Source organism: Petaurus breviceps, unplaced genomic scaffold (assembly GCF_028583685.1).
Source record: "Petaurus breviceps papuanus isolate PSGF00001 unplaced genomic scaffold, PetGlider_PUasm1.0 174, whole genome shotgun sequence".
Taxonomy (NCBI): domain Eukaryota; kingdom Metazoa; phylum Chordata; class Mammalia; order Diprotodontia; family Petauridae; genus Petaurus; species Petaurus breviceps.
This window is the reverse complement of record NW_027185761.1, coordinates 57,843,855-57,867,545: the sequence shown is the minus strand read 5'-3', so window position 1 is coordinate 57,867,545 and position 23,691 is coordinate 57,843,855. Positions and strand designations below refer to the sequence as shown.

General features: G+C 39.6%; 1 protein-coding gene across 1 annotated transcript in view; it reads right to left on the bottom strand.

Moving 5' to 3' along the window:
* Positions 1-882: 882 nt before the first annotated feature.
* Positions 883-23,691, bottom strand: part of DENND6A (DENN domain containing 6A) — an 84,795-nt gene continuing 61,986 nt past the window's right edge. Inside the window, exons 12-20 of the mRNA XM_069084273.1 lie at positions 22,270-22,364; positions 14,371-14,436; positions 12,539-12,603; positions 7,545-7,634; positions 5,040-5,093; positions 4,815-4,924; positions 4,525-4,627; positions 3,595-3,669; positions 883-3,043 (exon numbers count right to left, since the gene is read on the bottom strand). Of these exons, the coding sequence (XP_068940374.1) occupies positions 2,912-3,043; positions 3,595-3,669; positions 4,525-4,627; positions 4,815-4,924; positions 5,040-5,093; positions 7,545-7,634; positions 12,539-12,603; positions 14,371-14,436; positions 22,270-22,364 (790 nt within the window). The 3' untranslated portion in view covers positions 883-2,911. The remainder of the gene's footprint in view (positions 3,044-3,594; positions 3,670-4,524; positions 4,628-4,814; positions 4,925-5,039; positions 5,094-7,544; positions 7,635-12,538; positions 12,604-14,370; positions 14,437-22,269; positions 22,365-23,691) is intronic.

Sequence of the window (23,691 nt, the reverse complement as noted above, 5' to 3'; positions counted from 1 at the left end):
TGAATCATTTACCCAACAAAACCCAAGCACCTCATGAAGCAACTTGGGCAGGTCCTCTCCCAGTTATACACCAAAGGAAGCTGTGTTCAAGAGAGGAAGTGACCTGGCCATTATCCTCTAGGCAGTAAGTTTCAGAGGTGAAATTTAAGTAAAAAGGAGCAAAAAGAACAATTTAATGCTCAGCAATTTTTTCCCCAAAATAACAAGAAATCTACACAGTCCTATTCTAATGGCTCATGACAGCCTAGAGGTGACCCTGGTTTTCTCAAAGGCAGTGCCAGGGAATTAGTGTAAGATCTGTGAGATCTTGCCATGAAGGCCCAGTGAAGAGCATGGGTCTGTCATCTAGACAGTAGTAGCTTATCACCAAACTCGCTGTGTCAGGGTGATACATTTCTCAGCATAGAGGGGCTACAGAAGGGCTACAATCTGTGTTATTGGAGGGAGGACCTGCATAGACAAGTTACAGATCCTGGGAATATGGAAGATGGCTGCCCACCTAGAAGCACTGAGTTGGTGCTGAGCCTGGAAGATCTCAGTTCAAGTCTGGCCTCAGACACTTTTAACTGTGTAACCCTGAGTGAGTTACTGAACCTCTGCCTCTGTTTCTTTAACTGTAAATGGGATAATAAACCCACCACCCTTCCAAGGTTGATGTAAGGATCAAATTGACATAATATTTGTAAAGTGCTTAGGATATCTTCTTACATATATGATGTGACATATAAACACTTATTCCCTTCTCCCCTCCCCCCAACCCCTGTGAGAACCAAACAAATTTATATTTGTAAAGCGCTTGCACACAATGCCTAGCATAGAGGAGGCACTTAAGAAATGTCTGTTTTCTTCTTACCCCAAAATGACATACAACATTCCAAAAACTTTTTAACACACAGGACTTTTTAATCATCCACTCTCAGGCCATGACCACAGATTCCTCCTCCTCAGAACCTCTGTTTGTTTCCTCAGTCAGTAGAAGGCACAGAACATTCCCGAGCAGCCATAAAGTCAAGACTTCTTCAGATGCTGGTGATGGTGGCCACAAGATGTGAGGGGGTTCAGACTTTAAACAGTGGTTTCTCTGACATAAGAAAATCACTGAAAAATTAAAAGCTTCAAATCAATCCCACTTCCTAGTAATTTTATGGTCCTTTAAAAAATTCATAATTTTTAGACAAGCAGTAAGCTATGGCAACATGATATGGTTGTCAATATGGATTAGGCTGCAGGTAAATACAGTATTTAAATGTAAAGAAACTACTGCCATCCTAAGAGGCAATCTTTAACTTGGCTACTCTTTAACTGTGCAAAACACATATCATAGAGTGGTACAATTTTAAAGACATTCATGATACAACACTATGAGATTCCAACTTCTGGTCACAAATTGCATACAAACTGTATGAATATTAAAATACATCTTTTTTAAAAATATACAGTGGTGACCATTTGTACCTAAATAATGCTTCTCAGAAATATATGAAATCCTTTATAATACAAAAGTAATTGCCCCTTCCCCCCAAGGAGAACTGTAGGCTAACAAAATACCTCACCTGATCCAAGGCAAACTCTTTATTTAAAATAGGATAGTAAGAGCATGTTTTTTATAACTTTGAGGTATGATCCAAGAGACTGTATCCATGAGGAAAAGGTTTATGTGATCAGCTTCTCCTAGTGAGGGAGTGGCCAAAGAAGCAGAACCGACAGAGAACAACTCTGGCCACCTACCACAGCCTCTTACTGGTTTTCTTTTCCTAATGACTGCAAATAAATTTGGTTTTCTAGAGGGTGACAAGATACAGAGCTAGTTACAAACATACTGCTGGGCCCATTTTTGAGGGGCTTTTGAAGGAGTCTCATTTTCAAATGCAAACCCAACAAGTGATATTTTACCAGCCCATCTTCTACAAGTTTCTTGGCATGGCGGATATGTGGTCTAAAAGGTAGTCAGGACAGAAAACAAAGGATCTGACGTCAGTCAACAGAAGAAAAAACACTAAATTGGGATGTACGTTATTTTTAAAGACAAAATAATGACACTGAGGGTTAAATCAATACAAAGATGGTGACACAAAAGGCCTTTGAATGCTCTTTTCCTAAGAATATTTTAGTTAAAAATACTTTTGCTGTGAGGTTTGTAAGTTAGGAGAGATGGCTTTGAGGACAAGCACCCAAGCTAGTTTATTTAAAGGGTAAAAGGGAACAGCTCCTCCTTCCTAATCCATGATTAGTTTTAGACACCTTTCCATCTTTGGAGAAATTGGTAAATTTTTAAAATAGCAAAGAAAATAATGGAATGAAAAAGTATAGGGCAATAAAAACATTGCTATCAATAAATGTTTGGGGAAGGAGGCAATTTTTGTGATTTGCAGGCAATGATTATTCAGTAAAATGTTTTGTAGCAGGGGTGAGTTAAGAACAGCAGCTCAATTTTGTGAAAATGTAGGAAAAAGGAAGGCACTAATTACGCATTAATCAGTTAGAACTATACTAGGACAGCTTGAGACTTTTTCCTTCCTTTAAAAAAAAACCATATAGCCAGTGTGACCAAGACATTGTTTCTCCCTGAGTTTTCCCATGTTTTGACATGATTGGGCCCAGCAGCACTAGTGTCCAAAGGCCGCAATGCCAGCACTGCAATCTGGGCTCTAGCTGGGCCGGCTTCAGCCTCCCAGGTCTGGCTCAAGAGTACTTGTCTTAAGCAAATTAACAGCCCAGAAAGGCCTTTTTACGCACAGGCTTCCACACTTCAAAACAACGCAAACATCGGAGTCATCAGAAAACCGCGCGCCTGCTGTCCTCCCGGCTTTGCGGCCAGGTTGCTGGGTTTCACTGGGGCATCTTTTTGCTGTGTCTGGGGGCTGCCCTGTCGCACCATTCTTCTCATCTGGGAAACGCAGGGGGCGGGCCCTCACTCTGTGCCAGTTTTGAGCAGTATACCCTGCAGGTCTTCTGGTAGTGCTAAGATAATGGCATCTATGTGAGTCCGTAACTTTTCCAAAGTGCCAGGTTTCACAGGCAGGTGTTCTTGATGAGCCTGTAACTGTATAAAGAACATGCAATAGCTTGTCATAGTCTCCACCTCAATCCAATAAATATTTATTAAATTCCTATTATATGCCAAGCATTGTGGATACAATTAATAAAGACAGTCACTGCCCACTTTCTATTAGTTTATTTATTAATCTTAAAGTATTAATTGATAATCTAAAGTCATTTTAAAAATAAACTGCTTAATTTGGAGCAAAGTTTTACATTTTAAAGAGTTTTTAACTGATGTGAAAAATTTTAAACTGTCTTTCCCCTGCAATTTATAGCCTTCTTCATCAGGTACTCTGCTGAATGATGCACAGAGCCCAAATCCAATACAACCCACACTTAGAAGTGCTGGGGCTGATAAAAAGGGACAACGGCTTGTGAAGCTGACCTTGGCTTCCTTGTTTCTCATCTCAAAATGACAACTACGTGTTCTCAGTAGTTTTTTTGTATGGAGGGTCTACAAAGCACTCCAGTCTCCAGGCCCAGCATTAACAGCAGTGTGTTGGTGAACTCCTCGCACCAGTCAATCAAGATTTCATTCTCAGATTTACGTACCAATTTACTCTTCAGCTTCAATACAAGGTCAACTGTCTCTACTTCAGTGTGTTTCTGGATCCATAGAAGCAAATCCTAGAGAAACATATCCACCCAAAGGGAGACATTTGCAGAAATCTTTTCATATAGTTTCATATGCTAGTGGTTTAAATTAAAATGAGAAAAATTTTTTCAAGAGGAAAGTAAACAATCCCCAGGAACACAAAACTAATGAAATGAAGAGTATGATCATCCTTCAGGTTTATTCCTTGTGGCATTTCCATTTACAGTGAACATCAGATAATGATTCAAATTAATGAGAGCCAGCAGCCTCTTCTTAGCCTTGAGTACAACATACCATCTTGGAACCATAAACTCGTACCACAGACAGGGAGCCCAGAGATCAGCCAGTCTTAATCTAGCCCTTCTGCCAGAGGGCCCAACCGAGGCATGACAAGATGTAGTCATCTCATCAAGGCCCCACCAAGAGTCACTGCAGAGCTTTTACTAGAAGCTCCAATTCCCAAACCATCCAGTTAACACACTGCCTCCCCAAAATTAATGCTTCCCACAAGTCTCTGATTAGAACTTCCTTCAACCTAGTCTCCCACTCAAACACCATTAGTGTTCAATGCTTTCTCAAAGGTGCTTCTAAGCTTTCACAATTCTAAGGTTTCTTTATAAAAGTGTTTGATAAAATTTTACTAAATGAAAAAGTCCGAAAACTTGGTGATCAAAAAAACTGATAAACGTGTTCCCCTAACTACTATTCATATCAAATGTTGAATGTGGAATTTGTAGAATGGAACTATCTATTCTACTTTTCTTCATATTAAGTAAAGATTCAAAAACATCTATAAGGGGATGTATTTTTCTACCTAAAAATATCCCTTTTAGCTTTGTTTTTAAAGGTATTTATGTACAAAAGAAGTTAAAAAGATACTTTCTAACCTCTTCACAAAGAGCTTCTAGATGTAATGCTTCCAGTTTCTGGGTCATCTCCTTCCTTCGGGTCCTGAACCAGCCATCAAAGTTTGGGGATTTTAGAAAATGTCTTAAAAGAGAGAGAGAGGGAGGGGGGGAAACAGTCAAGGAAACATTAATTCTGACTTTGTTATTTCTCCATATCAGTATCTTTCCTAAATATGGTTCAGTGAACTATGCACAGGAATGGGACTCAACATTCTGGCAGTCTGAGCCTTGAACTTGTGACTAACCTGTACAAGAAAAAATTAACTGACCTGTAAAGTCCTCTCCAATCACCCTTCAATCGGGAAGTCAGCTGGGGTCCTGCTTTCTCAAGTGTTTTCATAAATTCTTCTGGAAGAAACTGTCTCAACTGTGGTGGACTCTACCAAAAAAGAAATATAGAATGTTATAGTACTGGAAATTACTATGTTCATGGAAGTTAATTCACAGTCAGGGAATCAATGAAATAAACTAGAACTTTGTGAAAATGTGCATACCTTCCATGGAGAAATGCTCTTTTGCAAAGGCATTAAGCTTGCAACATATCTTTCCTAAAACCCAAAATAACACAAATTAACATAAGAGTTATGTGCCTTTGTTCTGCATTCTTGACGCCAAGGTTTATTCATTAGTGGCTTACTTCTGAAACATTTTCAAATCAAACTTCTAAACAGATCTGCTTGTAGTGAAGTAAACCAGACCAGGAAAACAATAAACACAATGATAAAACAAGTAAATAGTAAGAAAAAAAAAAAGCAAAAAGAAACTGAAGGCCATAAAATTATAGTGATGAAACTTGTTTTCAAAAAATGACAAAATGCACTTCTTTAAAAGCAGAACATTGTATATTTTGTCAGGTTCAATATGTTGGTTAGTTTTGCTAAAATTCCTTCTTTGCCCCTTTTTAAGATTTTTTTTTTTTAATCACAAAGCATGGTTCATTGGGTGGGAGGGAAGGATATGTTCAGAAACAAAGGTGACGTAGAATCAAGAGAGCAATCACAATTTAAAATTCCATATATGTCTGCTTAAACCAAGGAGATGAAAAGGTTAAAAAGCATTACCCTCTCCCAACTCTCCCTGAAAATCCCCATGGGATCCTACAAATTATTCCCTAAAATCCATTCTTACCTACATAATTAAAGAGCACAATGAACCTCCTGTTTCCTATCACCAAAATAAAGGTCAAAGTGAAAAGAGGGACTGTATTTGAAAAACCCAATAGAAGGATGTGGCCTGCTTATTCCAATCAAAGAATTCAAAGGTCTTCTCCCCAGTGACTGACTGTGCATGACCCTGAAGTGTATTCACCCCTACCCCCTTATCATAAGTGATGGCACCTAAATCTTGAATGAATTTAATAGAAGAAGCCTTCAAATACCAAAGATCTCCCACTCAGAAACCCTGTCTACTAAGTGTCCTAGTAGAGAGCAGCTGTCCTTGGCTCTGAACTGTCCTAGAACTAAAAGTGGCCACTCTCAAGACACTAGAAGCACTGTCTCACCACTTTGATTCTTTGATATAAGTGTATAAATCTCTAATGACACAGCAAATCTAGAAGGGGAATAAAATCTGCAGGAATGTTAATAAGATGTGTGGTTTTGTGAGCAGGGAAGAAAGTACTAAAGAAGAGAAAAAAAAAACATTTAAACATGAAATGATGAGAGGAGAAAGTAAAGGTCCCTCAATGCTGACTGTATTGGTGTGAACAAGGCCTTCTCTACTCTGAAATCTCCCAAAGCTGGATTTCATAAACCTTCTTACAAAGCCTGGAATCAGCTCTTAGTACCAAAGATGCAGCCTAAGATTGCTGGGTCCCCTATCCAGCACCGGCCACTGCCCCTCTCACCCAACTGTGCTCTGCACCAGATAGCCTTTATGCTGGTGCTGGCAAAGCAAAGGAGTCAGATCTGTTCAGCTTGCAAGCCCCTTGGCTGGCCTCCCAGGCTAAGCTCCTAAGAGGTAAGATCTGCCAGCCAGGCTCATCAAGGCTCCCCAGTGCTAGACATCCCTAAGTCTAGGGAGGATCTGGGCCACAAATGCCAATGGACAGTCTAGGCTTGGTGCTTCTTTGGGGGCTCAGCTTCTCCCTTGCAGATAGCTAACTCAGACCTCTGTACCCATCTGGAGAAAGAGTGAAGTGACACCAAGCAGACAAGGAAGCGTGAGAAGGACACAAGCCAGGGATTCCATCAAGTAAGGGAGGGATTGAAGAGCAGGATACAAGAGAGCAACGACCATGGGAGGCCACTCAGCTTTGAAGGGCCCAACTACACACATCTGCCATCTCCCCACTTTCACTGGTTCCCTTTAATAGTGTGACACCTTGGTGTCATTATATTAAATTAGTAATTGGTAACTAATTTAGGATGAAATCTTTATGGAACTGAAGCTTATTTATTTTGTAGAGGGAAAACCATTTCTCCCAATTTGGTTAAGTTGTTTTTTTATTAAGTGTGGTACTGTTCAATAAAAATAATTTTCATTGTAGACCTATGTATTTTTCCCTTGAAAGAGATATTATTTAATGCTTATATCTTAACCAATATGACAAATACAATGTTTACAAGGTAAGTCGTATATGGAGTTCCAATTAGGCAAGGTAGAGGAAAGAAAAAAGCTTGTAGAGGAAATATCAAAACATGGAGTGGTACTGGAAGAATTAGAGATCCTGTGAGATCCAACTTTGCTCCAGTAAAAACTAAGCGGTTGAGAGCAGTCTTTGCTCCAAATCTGTGTGCCCGACAGAGGAGAACACAGAATGTAAGTAGCCAAGGCCATGGTCCCTAGACTACCGCTCCATGTACATAGCAGGTACTCATTCAAAGGCCAAATTAAAATAGACATTATACAAAGATCGAGTCAGGTAAATTACAATGACTGGATAATTCTATATTCTACTTAAGAAGAACAGTTTGGGGAGAGGAGGAATAGAGATCCAACAAAGAAGTTGTTGTATGTCTTCAACACCGCCATAATACAAACTACATTTGTTAATTTACCAATGGAATGATGAAGCTCTGTGTCAATTCCAAGAAATAACGTCGGAGAATTACGCTTTGGGCCTCAGAGGGACGCTTCTGCTGTACTCCCTGAAAAAGAAAACTCAATCTATAATCTATCTTCAATTGTTTGGTAAAGAAGCAGTGTCCTTAAAGACAAAGGTTGTAATTCGTAGAAAAACAGCCATTTCTTCTTATTACAAAAACTTAGAACTCTAACATGAAAACATTTTTAGGATTTATTTATGTAACTCATTTATATGATCTGTGTGTGTATGTATATATCTCCTGTGAAGTCTTCTTTTTTGCCCTTTTTTTTGGGGGGGGGAGGGCAATTGGGGTTAAATGACTTGCCCAAAGTCACATGGCTAGTAAGTGTGTTAAGTGTCTGAGGCCGAATTTGAACTCAGATCCTCCTGACTCCAGGGCCAATGCTCTATTCACTGTGCCACCTAGCCGCCCCTCCTATGAAATCTTTCAAAAATCAGTGTCAAGGTTTACACTAACGACATTGCTTTGACTCTATGAAAGAAATCTCCTGATCTTAGTTCCAAAATCTCAATCCCCATGGGAAAAAAACCCTCTCCTTCCTTGGTGCCACAGCTACGGTGCTCAGTGAATAAATAAATCCCCATCCATTCATGTCTTTGACGAACAAATTAAAGAAGCATTTCTTCAGAGCACACTACAAGCCGTGAGTATGTGCTGGGCACCAGCATACAAAGAGTAAATGGAGAGCATCCCTGCCCTCAACGAGCTCCCAAGACTAGAGGAGGTTCTAGCTACAAGACACCTAAGAACCAGCGGTTCTGAGGGCACAAGGCAATGCTTGTGCATCTCGTTTAGCATGACTTCCACTGAGAGTAGTCATGACAGCTGGTATGTGCCTGCTATCTAACATGCGCCAGGCACTGGGCCAAGTGCTTTACAAATATTATCTCATTTGATCCTCATAACAGTCCTGCATGGTAGATGCTGTTATTGTCCCCATTTTATAACTGGGGGAACTAAGGAAAACCGAAGGTAAGTGACTTGCCCAATGGCACACAACTAGTGTCTGACACTGGATCAGAACTCTGATTTTTCTAGCTACATGCCCAGCAGTCCATCCACTGTACCACTTTATCCCCATTTTACAGATGATCTGCTGACTGACTAAATTCCTTCCCCTACCAGGTGGGCACAACAGGGCTGAATGTGTCCTTTTTTTCTTTTAATTATTTTGTAGTTCACGTCATTCATTTCCACAAGATTTTGAGTTACAAATTTTGTCCCCATTTTTCCCCTACCCACCACCCCAAAACAGCAATCCCACTGAATATCCCCTTCCCCAATCTGCTCTCTCCCATATCTTGCCCCATCGCCCCTCTGATTTTCCAGTAGGGCATAGTGGATCTCTATGCCCCAGTGCCTGTATATCTCATTTCCCAGTTACATGTAAAATAATAATAATAATAATATACATATATTTTAAACATTTGATTCCTTTTAATTCAAGATTCTTTCCCTACCTCCCTCATCACCCACCTTTACTGGGAAGATAAGCATTTCAATATAGGTTGTACATATGTAGCTATGCAAAACATTTCCATAGTGGATATATTGTAAAAGACTGACTATATTTCCCTCCATCCTATCCTACCCCCCACTAGTTCTATTCTCTACTTTGATCCTGTCCCTTTTCAAAAGTGGATGCTTTCAACTTCCCTCTACCCCAGCCTGCCCTCCCTTCCATCATGCCCCCTCTCATGCCCTTCCCCCCTACTCTCCTGTAGGGTAAGATACCCTATTTAGTGTATATGTCATTCCCTCCCTAAGCCAAATTCAATGAGAATAAGGTTGACTCATTCCCTTTTGCCTTCCTGTTCCTCACCTCCATTGTTACAGTTTTCCCTTGCCTCTTCTATATGAGATAATTTACCCCATTCTATCTCTCCCCTTCTCCTCTCATTATATTCCTCTCTCATCTCTTAATGTCACCTTTTAAGTTATCATCCCTTCCTATAGTTAAACTGGTCCTGTTCCCTCTGTCTATGTATACCTGTAGACATATATACACACACTCACATATGTATTCATACTCCTATATATCCTCCTATATAGACATACATATGTATATATATACATATATGCATATACATATATATATTTCTATTTCCTTCAACTATTCTCATACTGAGAAAAATTTCATAAATTACAATTATCGTTTTTCCATGTAGGAATATAAGCAGTTCAACTTTAATAACTTCCTTATGATTTCTTTTCCCTGTTTACCTTCTCATGCTTCTCTTCTTGTATCTGAATGTCAAATTTTCTATTCAATTCTGGTTTTTTCAACAAGAATGCTTGAAAGTCCTCTATTCCATTGAATGACCATATTTTCCCCTGGAATATGATACTCAGTTTTGCTGGGTAGGTGATCCTTGATTTTAATCCCAGCTCCTTTGACCTCCAGAATATAATATTCCAAGCCCTTTGATCCTTCAGTGTAGAAGCTGCCAGATCCTGTGTTATCCTGATTGTGTTTCCACAATATTCAAATTGTTTCTTCCTGGCTGCTTGTAATAATCTCTCCTTGATCTGGGAATTTCGGAACATGGCTATAATATTCCCAGGAGTTTTCTTTTTGGGATCTTTTTCAAGAGGTGATCAGTGGATTCTTTCAATCTCTATTTTGCCTTCTGGTTCTAAAACATCAGGGCAGTTTTCCTTGAGAATTTCTTGAAGGATGATTTCTAGGTTCTTTTTTTGATCATAGCTTTCAGGTAGTCCAATAATTTTTAAATTATCTCTCTTGGATCTATTTTTCAGGTCAGTGGTTTTTCCCATGAGATATTTCACATTGCCTTCTATTCTTTCATTTGGTTGGATGTGTTTAATAGTATCTTGATTTCTCATAAAGTCACTAGCTTCCATTTGCTCCAATCTAATTCTGAAGGAATGATTCTCTTCAGTGAGCTTTTGAGATTCTTTTTCCATCAGGCAAATTCAGCTTTTTAAGGCATTCTTCTCCTCATTGGCTTTTTGAGCCTCTTTTGCCATCTGAGTTAGTCTATTTTTTAAGGTGTTATTTTCTTCAGTCAAGTTGTTGACTCTCATTTCATAATTTTCTTGCATCATTCTCATTTCTCTTCCCAATTTTTCCTCCACTTCTCTTATTTTGTTCTCAAAATCCTTCTTAAGCTCCTCTATGGACTGTTAGCAGCTTATTCTTTTGATGGAAGCTTTTGGTGCAGGAGTTCCGACTTTGCTGTCTTCCTCCTGTTCCATGCTTTGATCCTTTTTATCCCCAAAATAGGAATGTGAAGTTGGATTGCTCTGTTTGCTTTGCTTCCTTTGCTTGCTCATGTTGTGTAATGCGAATGTAAATGTTAAAAGATCTTCCCTGCCCCTAGGCTAAAGTGCACCAGAAGCCTGGGGAGGGAGGCTTGTTTTTCAGTAGATACTTTTTGATTGGCCAGTGGGTCAATAAGGTTGTTACATTCTCTGAGCCAGGAGAAGGCTATATAAGCCCTGATGTGTAGCTTTGTTTTGGGACTCACTTTGAGAAGTGTTCTGTGATTTGATCTGAATTCTGGGAAGCCGATGTTGAGAGTCCCCCGGCTTTGAAAAACCCAGAATGTGGAAACCCAGATGTTGACTGGGTATGGATGTAATGGTTGGACAGTTTGGAAATCTGTCTACTTGATGTTTCTGTCTTGATAAGTATGCCTGTATACTTTGAGGTTCAGGGTGCTGACCTTTTCTCCTGAACAAGGTAAACGATATATGTCTGACTGATTAAAGTAAGCTTGTTAACCCATTTTGAGTTGCTTTCCTTTAACAAAGCAGATCCAAGAACCTGTGGTAGCTGCAAACCCTGAGAACGCGCTTGGGGTGCTTGCTGCTACATGTTGCCACTCAATTACTTGACTTTTGAGATTTTGCCACAGTAGAACTCTGCTACCAGAGAGGGGAGCTTTGTCCCAATCACTGGGGTTTTCTCAGCTGCTGGAGCTATTAGTTGGCTGCCCTCTCTGAAGCCTCCACACACTCTGGCACACTGGTCCGTACTGCAGGACCTCCACCCCAGACAGTGATCCAGATCCAAGCAGGTTAAAGCAACAGCGATTACCCCTCAGACTGGTCACTTGGTCCCCCTACAATATGCAGGCCATGTGGCAGTGGCTACATGGCTGCCACACCTCAGCAGCTTCTCACCCCTGTGGGGAGGAGGCTGGACCGTACTCCCAAAGTCCCAGGTCCCAAAGTCCACAATGCACCAAGGTCTCACTTTGTCCTTAGCATCTATGGATTGATAATTCTGAAAACCTCCACAGCTGCTGAGGGAGTCTTGTTTCTACTCCGCCATCTTGACTCTACCCCCTGAATGGGTTCTTGAGGCAGTTACATGGATAATTCAGGTTTGAGGGTTTCAAGCCCATGCACAAGGTTCCCATTAACCAAGGGAAATGAAGGAAGCTGAACTCAGGAGAACAGGGTCCACAGTGGCTACAAATACATAACAGAAAACCACACCCTGGAAAGGCAAATGGGATTCAGTTAATTGTAATGCCCCATGTGGTTTTCTGAGGAGACGCAGTGAAGTATGCTTCAAGCCTCTCAGCACAGAGGTGAGGGATGATGGGAATAGAGTACTGCAAACACTTCCACGTGTGGCCATTTTATCAGTGAGTTCTGCTTAATTGTTTTTCTCTTTTCCAGTTCAAAGAAGGTTCAATGTGTGTGGGGATTGGGATACAATTGCAATATAAAAAATAAAAGGTATCAGTAAAACAAGAAAAAAATTTTAATTGAAATAAAAATCTCATACTTACATTCTACCTGCCTAGGAGAAAGAAGCCCAGTCAGTAACTGGAAAGTTGATCAGATCACCAGCGTCTTGACAGAGAAGCTGTTATATTCATGATGCTATTCCCTCCTCCCCACTGGCATCCCCTCACCTGTACATCAAGTTTAATAAATCTTTGTCAAATAAAAATTGTTTTAATTACCTTCTGTAATTGTTTTATGATATCTTCATCTCTATTTAAAAATGGCTTATAAGAAGTATAAACTCCTAGAGGGAAGAAAAAAAGATAGGTAATTTTTAAAAACACCCCCCACAATTCATGACAATATTTAAAAGAATAAGAGTTATTAGAAATGCTAGGGAAGGACGACTAGCTATACCAGATTTTAATCTGTATTATAAAGCAGCAGTCATCAAAACTACTTGGTACTGGCTGAGGAATAGAGTAGTGGATCAATGGAATAGATTGGGCACACGAGACTCAGCAGTCAATGACTATAGTAATCTATTGTTTGATAAACCCAAAGACCCCAGTTTTGGGGACAAGAACTCACTACTTGACAAAAAATGCTGGGGAAACTGGAATACAGTATGGTAGAAACTGGGCATAGACCATTATCTAACACTATATACCAAAATCAAGTCTAAATGGGTGCATGATCTAGGTATAAAGGCTGATACTATAAACAGTCTCGGAAAGCAAGGAATAGTTTACCTGTCAGATTTGTGGAGAGGGGAAGACTTTATGACCAAACAAGAATTAGAGAGCATTATAAAATGCAAAATGGATAATTTTGATTACACTAAATTGAAAAGCTTCTGTACAAAAAAAGCCAATGTAACCGAGATTAAGAGGGAAGTGGAAAATTGGGAAAGAATTTTTACAACCAGTGTCTCTGATAAAGGACTCATTTCTAAAATATACAGAGAACTGAGTCAAATCTATAAGAATACAAGTTATTCGCCAGTTGATAAATGGTCAAAGGATATGAACAGGCAGTTTTCAGAGGAAGAAATTCAAGATATCTATAAGAATATGAAAAAATGCTCTAAATCACTATTGATTAGAGAAATGCAAATCAAAACAACTCTGAGGTACCACATCTTACCAGTCAGATTGCCTAAGATGAAAGAACAGTAAAATGACAAATGCTGGAGAGGATGTGGAAAAATTGGAACACTAATGCATTGCTGGTGGAGTTATGAACTGATCCAGCCATTCTGGAGAGCAATCTGGAATTATGCCCAAAGGGCTACAAATAAGTTCATATCCTTTGACCAAGCAATACCACTCCTAGGGTTATATTCCAAAGAGATCATAGAAGTGGGAGGAAGACCCATATGTACAAAAATATTTGCAGTAGCTCTTTTTGTGGTGGCAAAGAATTGGAAATTAAGGGGGTACCCATTTCAATTGGGGAATGGCTGAACAAGTTGTGGTATATGAATGTAATGGAATACTATTGTGCTATAAGAAACAAGGACAGATGGACTTCATATTTACCTGGAGAGGCTTTTACAAACTGATGCTGAGTGAGAAGAATAGAACCAGGAGAAATTTGTACACAATTACAGACACAATGTATGTGTGATGACCAGCTTTGATAGACTACTCTTCTCAGCAATGCAGGTTATAAGTCAGCCCCAAAAGACTCATGATAGAGAGAGATGTCTACATCCAGAGAAAGAACTAGAAAGAACTGAGTTTGAATCCAGATTGAAGCAAACTACATGATCTGTTTCTTTTTCTTGTTTGGTTTTGTTTCCTCTTTCCCATTGTTCATTCCATCTGATAAATCCTTCTTTATAACCTTACTAATGTCTAATGTGAAAGTATTTGCAACTTTAGATATAGATATAGATCCTATACTTGATTGTATGCTGTCTTGGGGATGGAGGGGAGGGAGGGAGAGAAAATTTGAAACTCAAGGAATTGTGGAACTGGATCTTGTAAACTCAAAGTAAACAAACAAATTAATAAAGACCAAAAATTTTTTTTAAAAAAAGAGGAAAAAAAAGAGTAAGAGCTATTACCAGGTTTGGAATCCAAAGTCTTTAGGTTCTTCAGTTTTTTTACCTTGACCTGTTTGGGAATTTCACCTGCAAAAATCATAAGAGTCTTGAAATTGGTCTAATTACATACATTATCAATTATAATCCACATAAAGAGAACATAAGTCTTCTACAAGGCTAATGATCTCTATGAGTAATATCCAACTTCATTATTTAGCACCAGGGATGTCAAATCTAAAACAGTTTTCTTAAATTTGTGATGAATTGTTTTTTAAGCTTTCAGGTATGACAGAATTCCAGTACAGGGAAACTTGGAAACATTTATACCGAATACACAACCTTCCACTGAAATCCAGGGGTTCCTTCATTATCTTCCCTTTACAATAACAATTTTCCTTCTTTTGAAATATAGTTAAAAGCTTAATCCTATCTAAAACCCATGCACTGTACCTTGTGAGTGGCACATCTCGAGCAACTTGGGTCCCTTGTGACAACTGTCTCTCTTTGAATTTGCAGGTTTTTCTGACTTTCAAGATGCTGTCCTCAAAATGTAGGAACTTGTAACACACTAGGTGATCAAAGGGGGGAATGGTACTATCAGCACAGACCAAGCACAATTCTTTAGGAAGACAAGGGGAACACTGACCCTGAGAATGAATGGAGGCTGGAACTAAAGGATGTTGGCGGAGGAGCCTCAAAGGTGAGACACACAGGACCACTGCTCTGAAGAGGCAAGACAATAATGAAGAAAGTCAGGCTGCTCCACTGCTACTCTGGCTGTTTTCTCTGCCAAGGAAAAAGACCTTTGGCCAAGAACAGACCATAAAATACGTCTAAGAGGGATTCGAGAACCTGACTGCCCGTTAGGAGTACAAGTAACCTAACCCAGACAGATTATCTGCCAGTATACCCGGAAAGCTGGTGGACACAATTACAGAGCCACCAGCAGTGATCTTTTAAAGGCAAAGAGCCAGCATCACTTCATCAAGATCAGGTCTTGCCAGAATAACCTTTTTTCTTTTTAAATAGAACTGCTGGACTGAGTAAAGAAACCTAGCAAAGCAGACAGAGTCAACCCTGGAACTAGAAAGACCCCTCAATTCAAATCCTGCCTTGGACATACACCAGCCATGAGACAAGGGCAAGTTCCTGAAACTCCCAGTAGCCTAGCAACCCTTTTAGACTGTAAATTACAGATTAGTTTGAGAGAAATGATTATTAATAACCAATTATGGGGGAAATCCAGGTTTTCTCCCTATCCTATTTCTTTATTCAAAGCCCAGCCTTTGAAGGACATTACTGACCTCTGCCAAAATTGTACCCCACCTAGACCATCTTACCTAGGTGAATTCCTGCTCACTGTGTTCTGCTCAGATTTGGTTGGGAATAAATTCTTTGATTAAACTACCTAAGGCTTTAGGTGATTTGGAAGTAAATGACATGATCAAAGTCATGTTCCCCAGCCCCTCATTAGAACAGGTTCACCTCTCATTATAATATTCATTCTCTCTCATTACTTGTTAACCAATCAGAGTTGACTGCCACCCTCAGGAACACCCACTCTTCCAAGGGCATATAAGCATTGAGTGGGTTCCATGAGGGGTCTGTGGCATTTGAGAATGTCACTGACTCCTTTTATTAATAATATGCTAGCATTATTAATAAAATGATTAATTGCCCAGAAACTATGTCCCTTGAACTTTTTAAATGTCACAAGTTACAGACTGAATCAGTGGAGAAAATTTCCACAAATCCAGAGTGGACTAGATTTAGATTAGTGGAATGTTACAGACATAGTTAGGGGAATGTTTCAGACATAGTTAACCTAGATTTCAGTTAAGCATCTGAAAAAATCATTCCATTTGCTGGCAGAAAAGCCAGAGGCTTATAGCTAAACCCTAGGGCAATTAGAAGTATGATCATTAATGGTTTGACTTCAGCTTGGCAGGAGGTATCCACTGGAGCAGCCCAGTGTTTGTGGCCCTATGCCGCTTAATGTTTTCATCAATGATTTCAATAAAGGCAAAGATTTCATGTTTATCAAATTTGCAGATGACTCCAAGCCTGGGGAAATGAGCTAACACACTGGATATGTCAGGATTCAAAAAGATCCTGAAAAGCTTGAAAACTAGACCAAATCTAAAATAAAAATTAATAGGAAGAAATGCAGTCTTACACCTGGGTTCAAAAATTCAGCTTCATGGATAGAAAGCAGCCTATCTGATGAAAGATCTAGGGGCTTAAGTAGACCACAAACTCACTATAAGCCTGCAGTGCTGATATGCAACCAAGAAAGTTAATGCAATCTGAGGCTGCCCCAAAAGGGGCATGGTATCCAGGTAGGGATAGTTTGGTCAGCTGCCTTGGTCAAAGCCCATCTGGAGTTCTGTGTTCACTTCTGGGCACCAGGGTGAAGAAAGACAAGGACAAGCTAGAGACTGTTCAGAAGAGACCAACCAGAATTGCAAAAGGCATGGAAATTACTTAATACAAGGATCAGCTGAAGGAACCAGAACTCTTTAGCCTGGAGAAGAATAGACATCAGATAGGAGAGGAACATGAGAGCTGCCTGATCTTCCAGTAGATGAAAGTCAGTCAGCTAGAGGAAGGTGGGACTCATTCTGCTTGAACCCAGCACAGAGGCTTCCAAGCGGTAAATTTATGCTTGACATAAGAAAACAAATGCTCCAAGTGCCCCCCCCCCACTGTATCCACTGCTGCCTCTGCAAGACTGGGTTGTAACACAGTAGGGACCTTCCAGCAATGACAAAGTGAGCCCATAGCAAGTATATTGTTAAGAGAATTCTTTCTCACTCAGGTGTGGGTTGGCCTAGGCAGCCTGTGAGATGTCATGGTTTTCTCAGTCAATGTTAAGACAAACACTTTACTTTCAACACTTAAGGAAATAAGTCAAACTGGTCAGAATACTGAGTTTTTAATTCATCATTTCAGATTAAATCTTTCTAAGGTAGTAGGCACATTCTTTAAATTACAAAGTGTAATTACCCTATAAAAACTTTAAGTGCCTAGCACAGTGCCCGGCATAGTAAGCACCATACAAATGCAAGCTATTATTATTATTATTGTCATACTTCTTAAGATAACAAAATTTTTGTTGTTTTCAGTTTTATGATTTCTCCAATTACAATATAACCTTGTACACAATCTCAGAGCAAAAAACAATCATCTTTCGATCCATCCCAAATGTTGGATTTTGCAAGTATTGTTTACACACATCTCTAAAGGCTCTGAACGATGCCTTTTGTTAAGTTACTGAGCCATGACCCACAGCTTCAGGACTGACTACTTTATGTGTACAAGTGAAAGCCTCACCTGATGTGTTTATGCTTCTGACTCTAACCCTAACCTAAATACTGTAATACAAAGCCTCAGAGGTGATCCGTAGAAGCTTCAGAGAAGGAGTCAGTTTAATTACACCCACAGCTTAAGCAACCCCTCCAAGACAGAATGCCAAATAAACCTGTGCAGCAGCAGCCCAGTGACTAGTCTACTTTCCATCCAAAAGCTGAAGCCCCCAAAGGCTCCAAGCACACTCCGGTTCTATAGAGGCTTCCACTCCCCACTCTCCAGTTCCTGCTACAGAAAGTCCTGGCAGTAGACATTCTACTGTCCATGAATCAACCCAATCAAGGACAGACCTAGCATGAGTGAGTTGGCTATGAAGTCACAGGATCATAAAATCTGGGATTTAGACATGGAAGATCCCTCAAAGGCCACTGAGTGAAAACCTCTCATTCTGTAGGTGAGAAAGCTGAGGTACAAGAGGTTTGACTGACGTGCCCAGAGTCACCCAGCCAGGAACGGTCAGAAATGAGCTCTGAACCCCACTCTTCCTAACTCCAAGTCCACCAATAATTAATTCTTTTACAACATAAATAGGTAAAAAAAAGGGACACGGCTATCAGCTCTAAGCAGCCCAGTTCTGCTTGGACAGCGACAGAACCATAATGCTTGGAGACTGCTTCCAAACACTAATCTAACTGCTGTAATCTGTTTGTCCAACAATCAACAAAGGGAGGAATTGCTAGAGAAATTAAACTATAGTGATACTGACATTTTCACTTAAAATGAAACAAGAAGGAAGTTACAAGTTACCACTAAATGGAAAACTGGCTGGCAAGTTCTCGTTGGCAAGGCCAAGAAAGGAGTGGCAGTGTTTTGTTTTGAATAAAATAAGGGAGGCAGAGTGACCCAACTAAGCACAAGAATTCCTCAAGGGGTTTCCCTAATATTTTTTAAATTTAACTTGGACAAATAAGAACTGAACTGCTAGATAAGAGGGAAACAATTCCCTTCCCATACCCCTGTCTTTTACTTTCCCTCCTCTCTCCAGCCCTTTCCATCTCTTCCCTAGGCTAGGATGGTAGGACTATCAGCTTGGGATGATCCTCTCAAGTCAGCCAGCTTTTCTTGGGGGGCCTACGAGGTCTGCACTAGACAAACGCCGTCAGGAAACAAAAGTAGTGGTCACTCTTTAGCTAACACAGTTGGCCCAAAGAGTTCCCCCAAAGATGCTCATGGACTGACCACATTAATCAATCATCACCCGGTAACACAAAGGACTTGAACCACAGCGTCACCAAAGTCCTTTCCTGCTCCAAAATGTAAAGTTTCTAAGTAGCAAAAAAAAAAAAAAAGATGATTCAAAAGAGAAGAGAAAGAGGATTTGTTGTTGTTGTTAAGTCTTTTTTTCTAAGGCACTGGTGAAAGTCAGTCCTTGAATGCCTGCTACAGTGGAGCTGAGGACTGGAGCAGCTATTGCCTAGAAACTCATCCCCAGGTGGGAATCAAAATCAAAATCTCTCCTTCATATGCTACCTCTCCTTTAAAAAGATGCCAAAATTTCAGCCACGTTATTTTGTTAACCTTTACCAGAAACTATCTCCCCAAACACCAGCTGAAAACCAAAGGCTCCCAAAGCAGCCAACCCTGTGCTTCCAAGTCTGTGCCCAAGTCCACCAAGCAGAGCAGCAAGTCATCCTCGTTAATCGTTTCCAAGAGTGACCCTGGCACACAGACGGGTGAGGTGACAGTGTCAGAGGTGGGCCTTGAACCCAGGCCTCCCTGACTCCAAGCTCACGCCTCTCTCTGCTCTACAAAAGAAACTCCAACGCTGAACGCGTTGGTAACATCCAAGCCTTTTACTTTCAAAGTTCAATCTTCAGTAAGGTCCAAATCATAAAGGAAAATTCTACTTTAGTGGTGTCACTTCATGAAGAACAGAACTGAAAGGGACATGGAAAATCCATTGACTGGGGTAGGAAACACTTTTCTCTGGGTGGGAGTCACACCTACAGGATGCTTTCTATCAATACTTACTAATCAGCAAGTCTCTGCCCCCACATAACAATTCATGTTAATACCACCTTAGCAAAGAGAATGAACAGCCTCCTTTTTAACCAACCAATAAATTAATTATCAGGAAACATGGTTTGTAAGGGCAGCTGATTTACTGGACGGTCCATTGATGAGTGTCTATTGTGCTAAAACAAGATATATGAATAATATTTTTTCATGAGAAAAATGTTCTCTTAAAGAAAAGGGCTAAATTTCTTATCTGGATCCTTATTTTTTCTAGTGCAGACATAACTTATATAAAAGTTCTTACCCTGCTAATGACTTCATGATAAAGCTCTATTAATCTGTGTACAGAAATCATGGAGAGAGGCTTTTTCCACTGGAAAAAAAAGAAAATTAACAATAGAAGACTATATTACAATCACCTAAAGTGTATGGATTAGTAGGACAAATCTGCTGTACTATAAAATATAGTAGGGTGGAGGAGGGGTACAGAGACAGACTTTTTTTTTTTTTACAGTCTATCTGTCCATCTGCATTGTGAGAGGGAGTTTCCTCAGCAGGAGATCCTAAAACCTATGAAATAACAGTTGTGGTCTCTGGTATATTTAACCACCTCAGTCTAAAGCAGGGCTTCTTAAACTTTTTTCCACTCAAGACCCCTTCAGTGATTCTTAAACTGTAGGTGACGACCCCATATGGGGTCTAAAGACGATATAGGATCTCATTCTTATAGAATTCGTTTAGACTCTAAAGGACCTCATTCTTTAAGAAGAGTATAGTCTTAAATCTGGTCAAAGCAAATAGGCTAAAACTTTTAATCCATTTTCAGGGCAAACGATGACTTTTTTATGTATGGAAAATAAAGATATTTAAGCAACTAAGGATTTCAGTGAAAGATAAAAGTATAATCAGTTTATATTAAATGAATGAAAGTACTTGTTACAAATTATCTCATGATACTTCTATCTAGACTGGTTCTGAGTTTCTTAAAACAATTTTACAAAATTAAGAAACATGTTTTAGTTATAACATCCCAGATTAAATAACAAAGATCCAAAGGGAGAAAAATTAGTTTCTCCACTACATATGAAACAGAAATCAAAATTTATCAATGAAGAACATCATAACTGGTCATTCTTTTAGTATCTACCTTTTAATAAAACATCCAAAACCACTGGAAAATTATGAAATAACAAATAGCCAACTTAAAATTTATTCAAGTAATTTTTGAATGAATGAATGAAAAATATTCATGTAGTGCCCAGCACTACACTAAACAGTGCCTATATATATAAATAGAGACATGAGATAGTCCTTGCCCTCAAGAAGCTTACATTTGAATAGGGGGAGACAAATTACACAGTGGAATGATGGCCAGGGAGGGGAGTTTGATGGTCTACATCCAAAGGGCAGGATTGCTAGTCGTGGTGAAGAATATAAAGATCTGAATCAGGTCTAGTTAAGGGTCGGCAAGGCGAGGGGGTGTTTATTTTGTGAAGCAGTGCTGCATGCAGCTTCGTAAGGCCTCCATGGTTCTGGAAGGCCCTTACAACAGGCACCGCTGTCAAGCCTTGCCTAAGATGCAGGAAGGCCTTCTCCAGAATCTGAGAAAGCTACTCCAAAGTCCATGCCCCACAGGAGCTTATACATTAGTGATGACTGCTCTTAATCCTTAAAACTTAATAACATGCTTTTTTACAACTAAGATTAATTTTACTCTGAGAATTCTTGTGGTATCGTGTGCCTTGTGATAACCAAAACGAAGGGGTCACAACAACTAGGGCTCCCTGTGCTAAAGTATAAGTGCTCACTCTACTGTGTCTCTCCTGCTGTCCCTTTCTCTACTGACTCCAAAACCTCCCAGGGCTCCCTAGTGCTTCTGTGAACAAATGCACAGTCCTCTCTTCAGTATGCAAAGCCTTTCACAATTCAGTCCCCACCTACTTTTCTAGGCTTCTAACACTGAATTCCTCTCTGAGAACTCTACCTTGGAGCCACCCTGACAACACTCATTCCATTCTCCTGTCTCTGGGCCTCAGCAGCCTGTCCGGCCAGGCCTGAAACGCTTTCCTTACCTCCACTTCTACCTCCTTCCAACCCCTGGTCCCCTAGAGTGCTGCCTTCCCAGCTGCCTGTGTCCCCATCCCAGAAATTACTCTGTGTTGACTGTTTACCTAGACAGGGGCATGTTGTGGCCCCTTTCAAAATGTAAGCTCCTCTGGGTCAGACTTCTATTTCTGTCTTTATATGCCAGTGCCTATATCAGTACTCAGCATACAACAGGCACTTAAGAAATTCTTCTTGATTCATATATAAAAACAAATCTAGGTCCTAACACATCATTCTATTTCCAGTGATCACTCAGTTTCTGTACACTATTAATACAATTAGTATTAGTAGAAATAAAGATTCCTACATATACATACATACATACTTATACCAACAAATATTCCTTTCCACAATTCACTCTCCAATTACATAACTGGGGCATCAATTAAACAAAATTTCAATTTAACTAAAGTCTGAAAGCAGGGGGTGGAGAGGAACTCAGAGCACCACAGTAAGCCCCAAACACCAAACACAAAGGACATACTTTACCTGCCAGTTTAATATCTCCTATCCGAATGATGTGTGGCCAGTGCTGGAGTGTTTTAGCAAAAAAAGGGTTGGTCACTCCTAAAATAACTGAGGGCCTGAATTTAAAAAAGAAAAAAACACAAGCATGTTCAATAGGTACAACGAAGTTATAACTAATCTATAGAAAAGAAAACAGAAACTATTGAAATTCCTTTACTCCAATGACTAGCAGAAGATCCTTCCCCTCAATAAATCTTTTTCCTCTCATTATTAATGACTGGTAAGATACAAAGTAACTACATTTAGATAACTGGAAATGAAGAGCATCCAGCAAAAGCTTCACCTTCCAGCCAAGATGGCAGATGGAGCAAAGGAACCAAGGCCAAAGTCCAAACACTACGTTATCATCCTCAAAAAATGATGAAATAACAACAAAGTGGAGAAGGGGCTGGCCTTGACAAGACTGGAGAAGACAAAGAGAGAATATGGGACGATGCAAAAGGCTCCATTCTGAAATATGGAACAGGGAATATGAGGCAGCTCAGAGAAGACATCCTCTATTTTCTGAGTAAATTAGGAAGATAATTCCTCTACTAAGAATGATGGGTGGGGAGGCATATGGATGCTTGGAGGGAAAGGAAAGGCTTTGGAAAAGAGTCAGTTGGGGAGAATTAAAGTACTGCCACTGAGCAGTCACACCAGATCAGACTAAATAACAAGACAATAAAATCTGCAGTAAATAACAATTAGCTAAGTAAAACTCATCAAATGAAAAAATGAAGATAAATTATAAAAATAAGATGATATAATACACATTTTTCCATATATCAAAATCTATGGGATGCAGCCAAAGTAGAATTAAGAAGCAAACATATCAAGAGAAAATTGAGTCTGCATCTAAACTTTAAAAAAGAAACAAAAAAATAAATCAACAGTAATGGAAATAGGCAAAATCAGAAAGGACGTAAATATGAATAAAATAAGGAAATGTTAATGATAAATCCAAATAGCTATTCATTCTGTTTTGTTTTAATACAAAAAAGTTAGTAAATCTAATGACAAACTAAAGGCGATTCCAAATCACTAGAATTGGTGGCAGAGTAAGAGCAAAAGAAAGAAATAAAATTGTCAGAAGTGACAATACATGACTCTTTACTAATAAATCCAAGAATCCAAACTAAAGGAATGATTATCTACATAGGCATAAAATACTAAAAAAAAAAAAAAAAAAACAAAATCCCCCCAAAAGAAGTACAGAACCTAATAGAGCAAACTTTTTTTTTTGGAGGGGGGAAGGCAAGGCAATTGGGGTTAAGTGACTTGCCCAAGGTAACACAGCTAGTTAAGTGTCAAGTGTCTAATGTTAGATTTGAAGTCAGGTCCCCCTGACTTCAGGGCTGATGTTCTATTCACTGCACCACCTAGCTGCCCCTTAATAAAAGA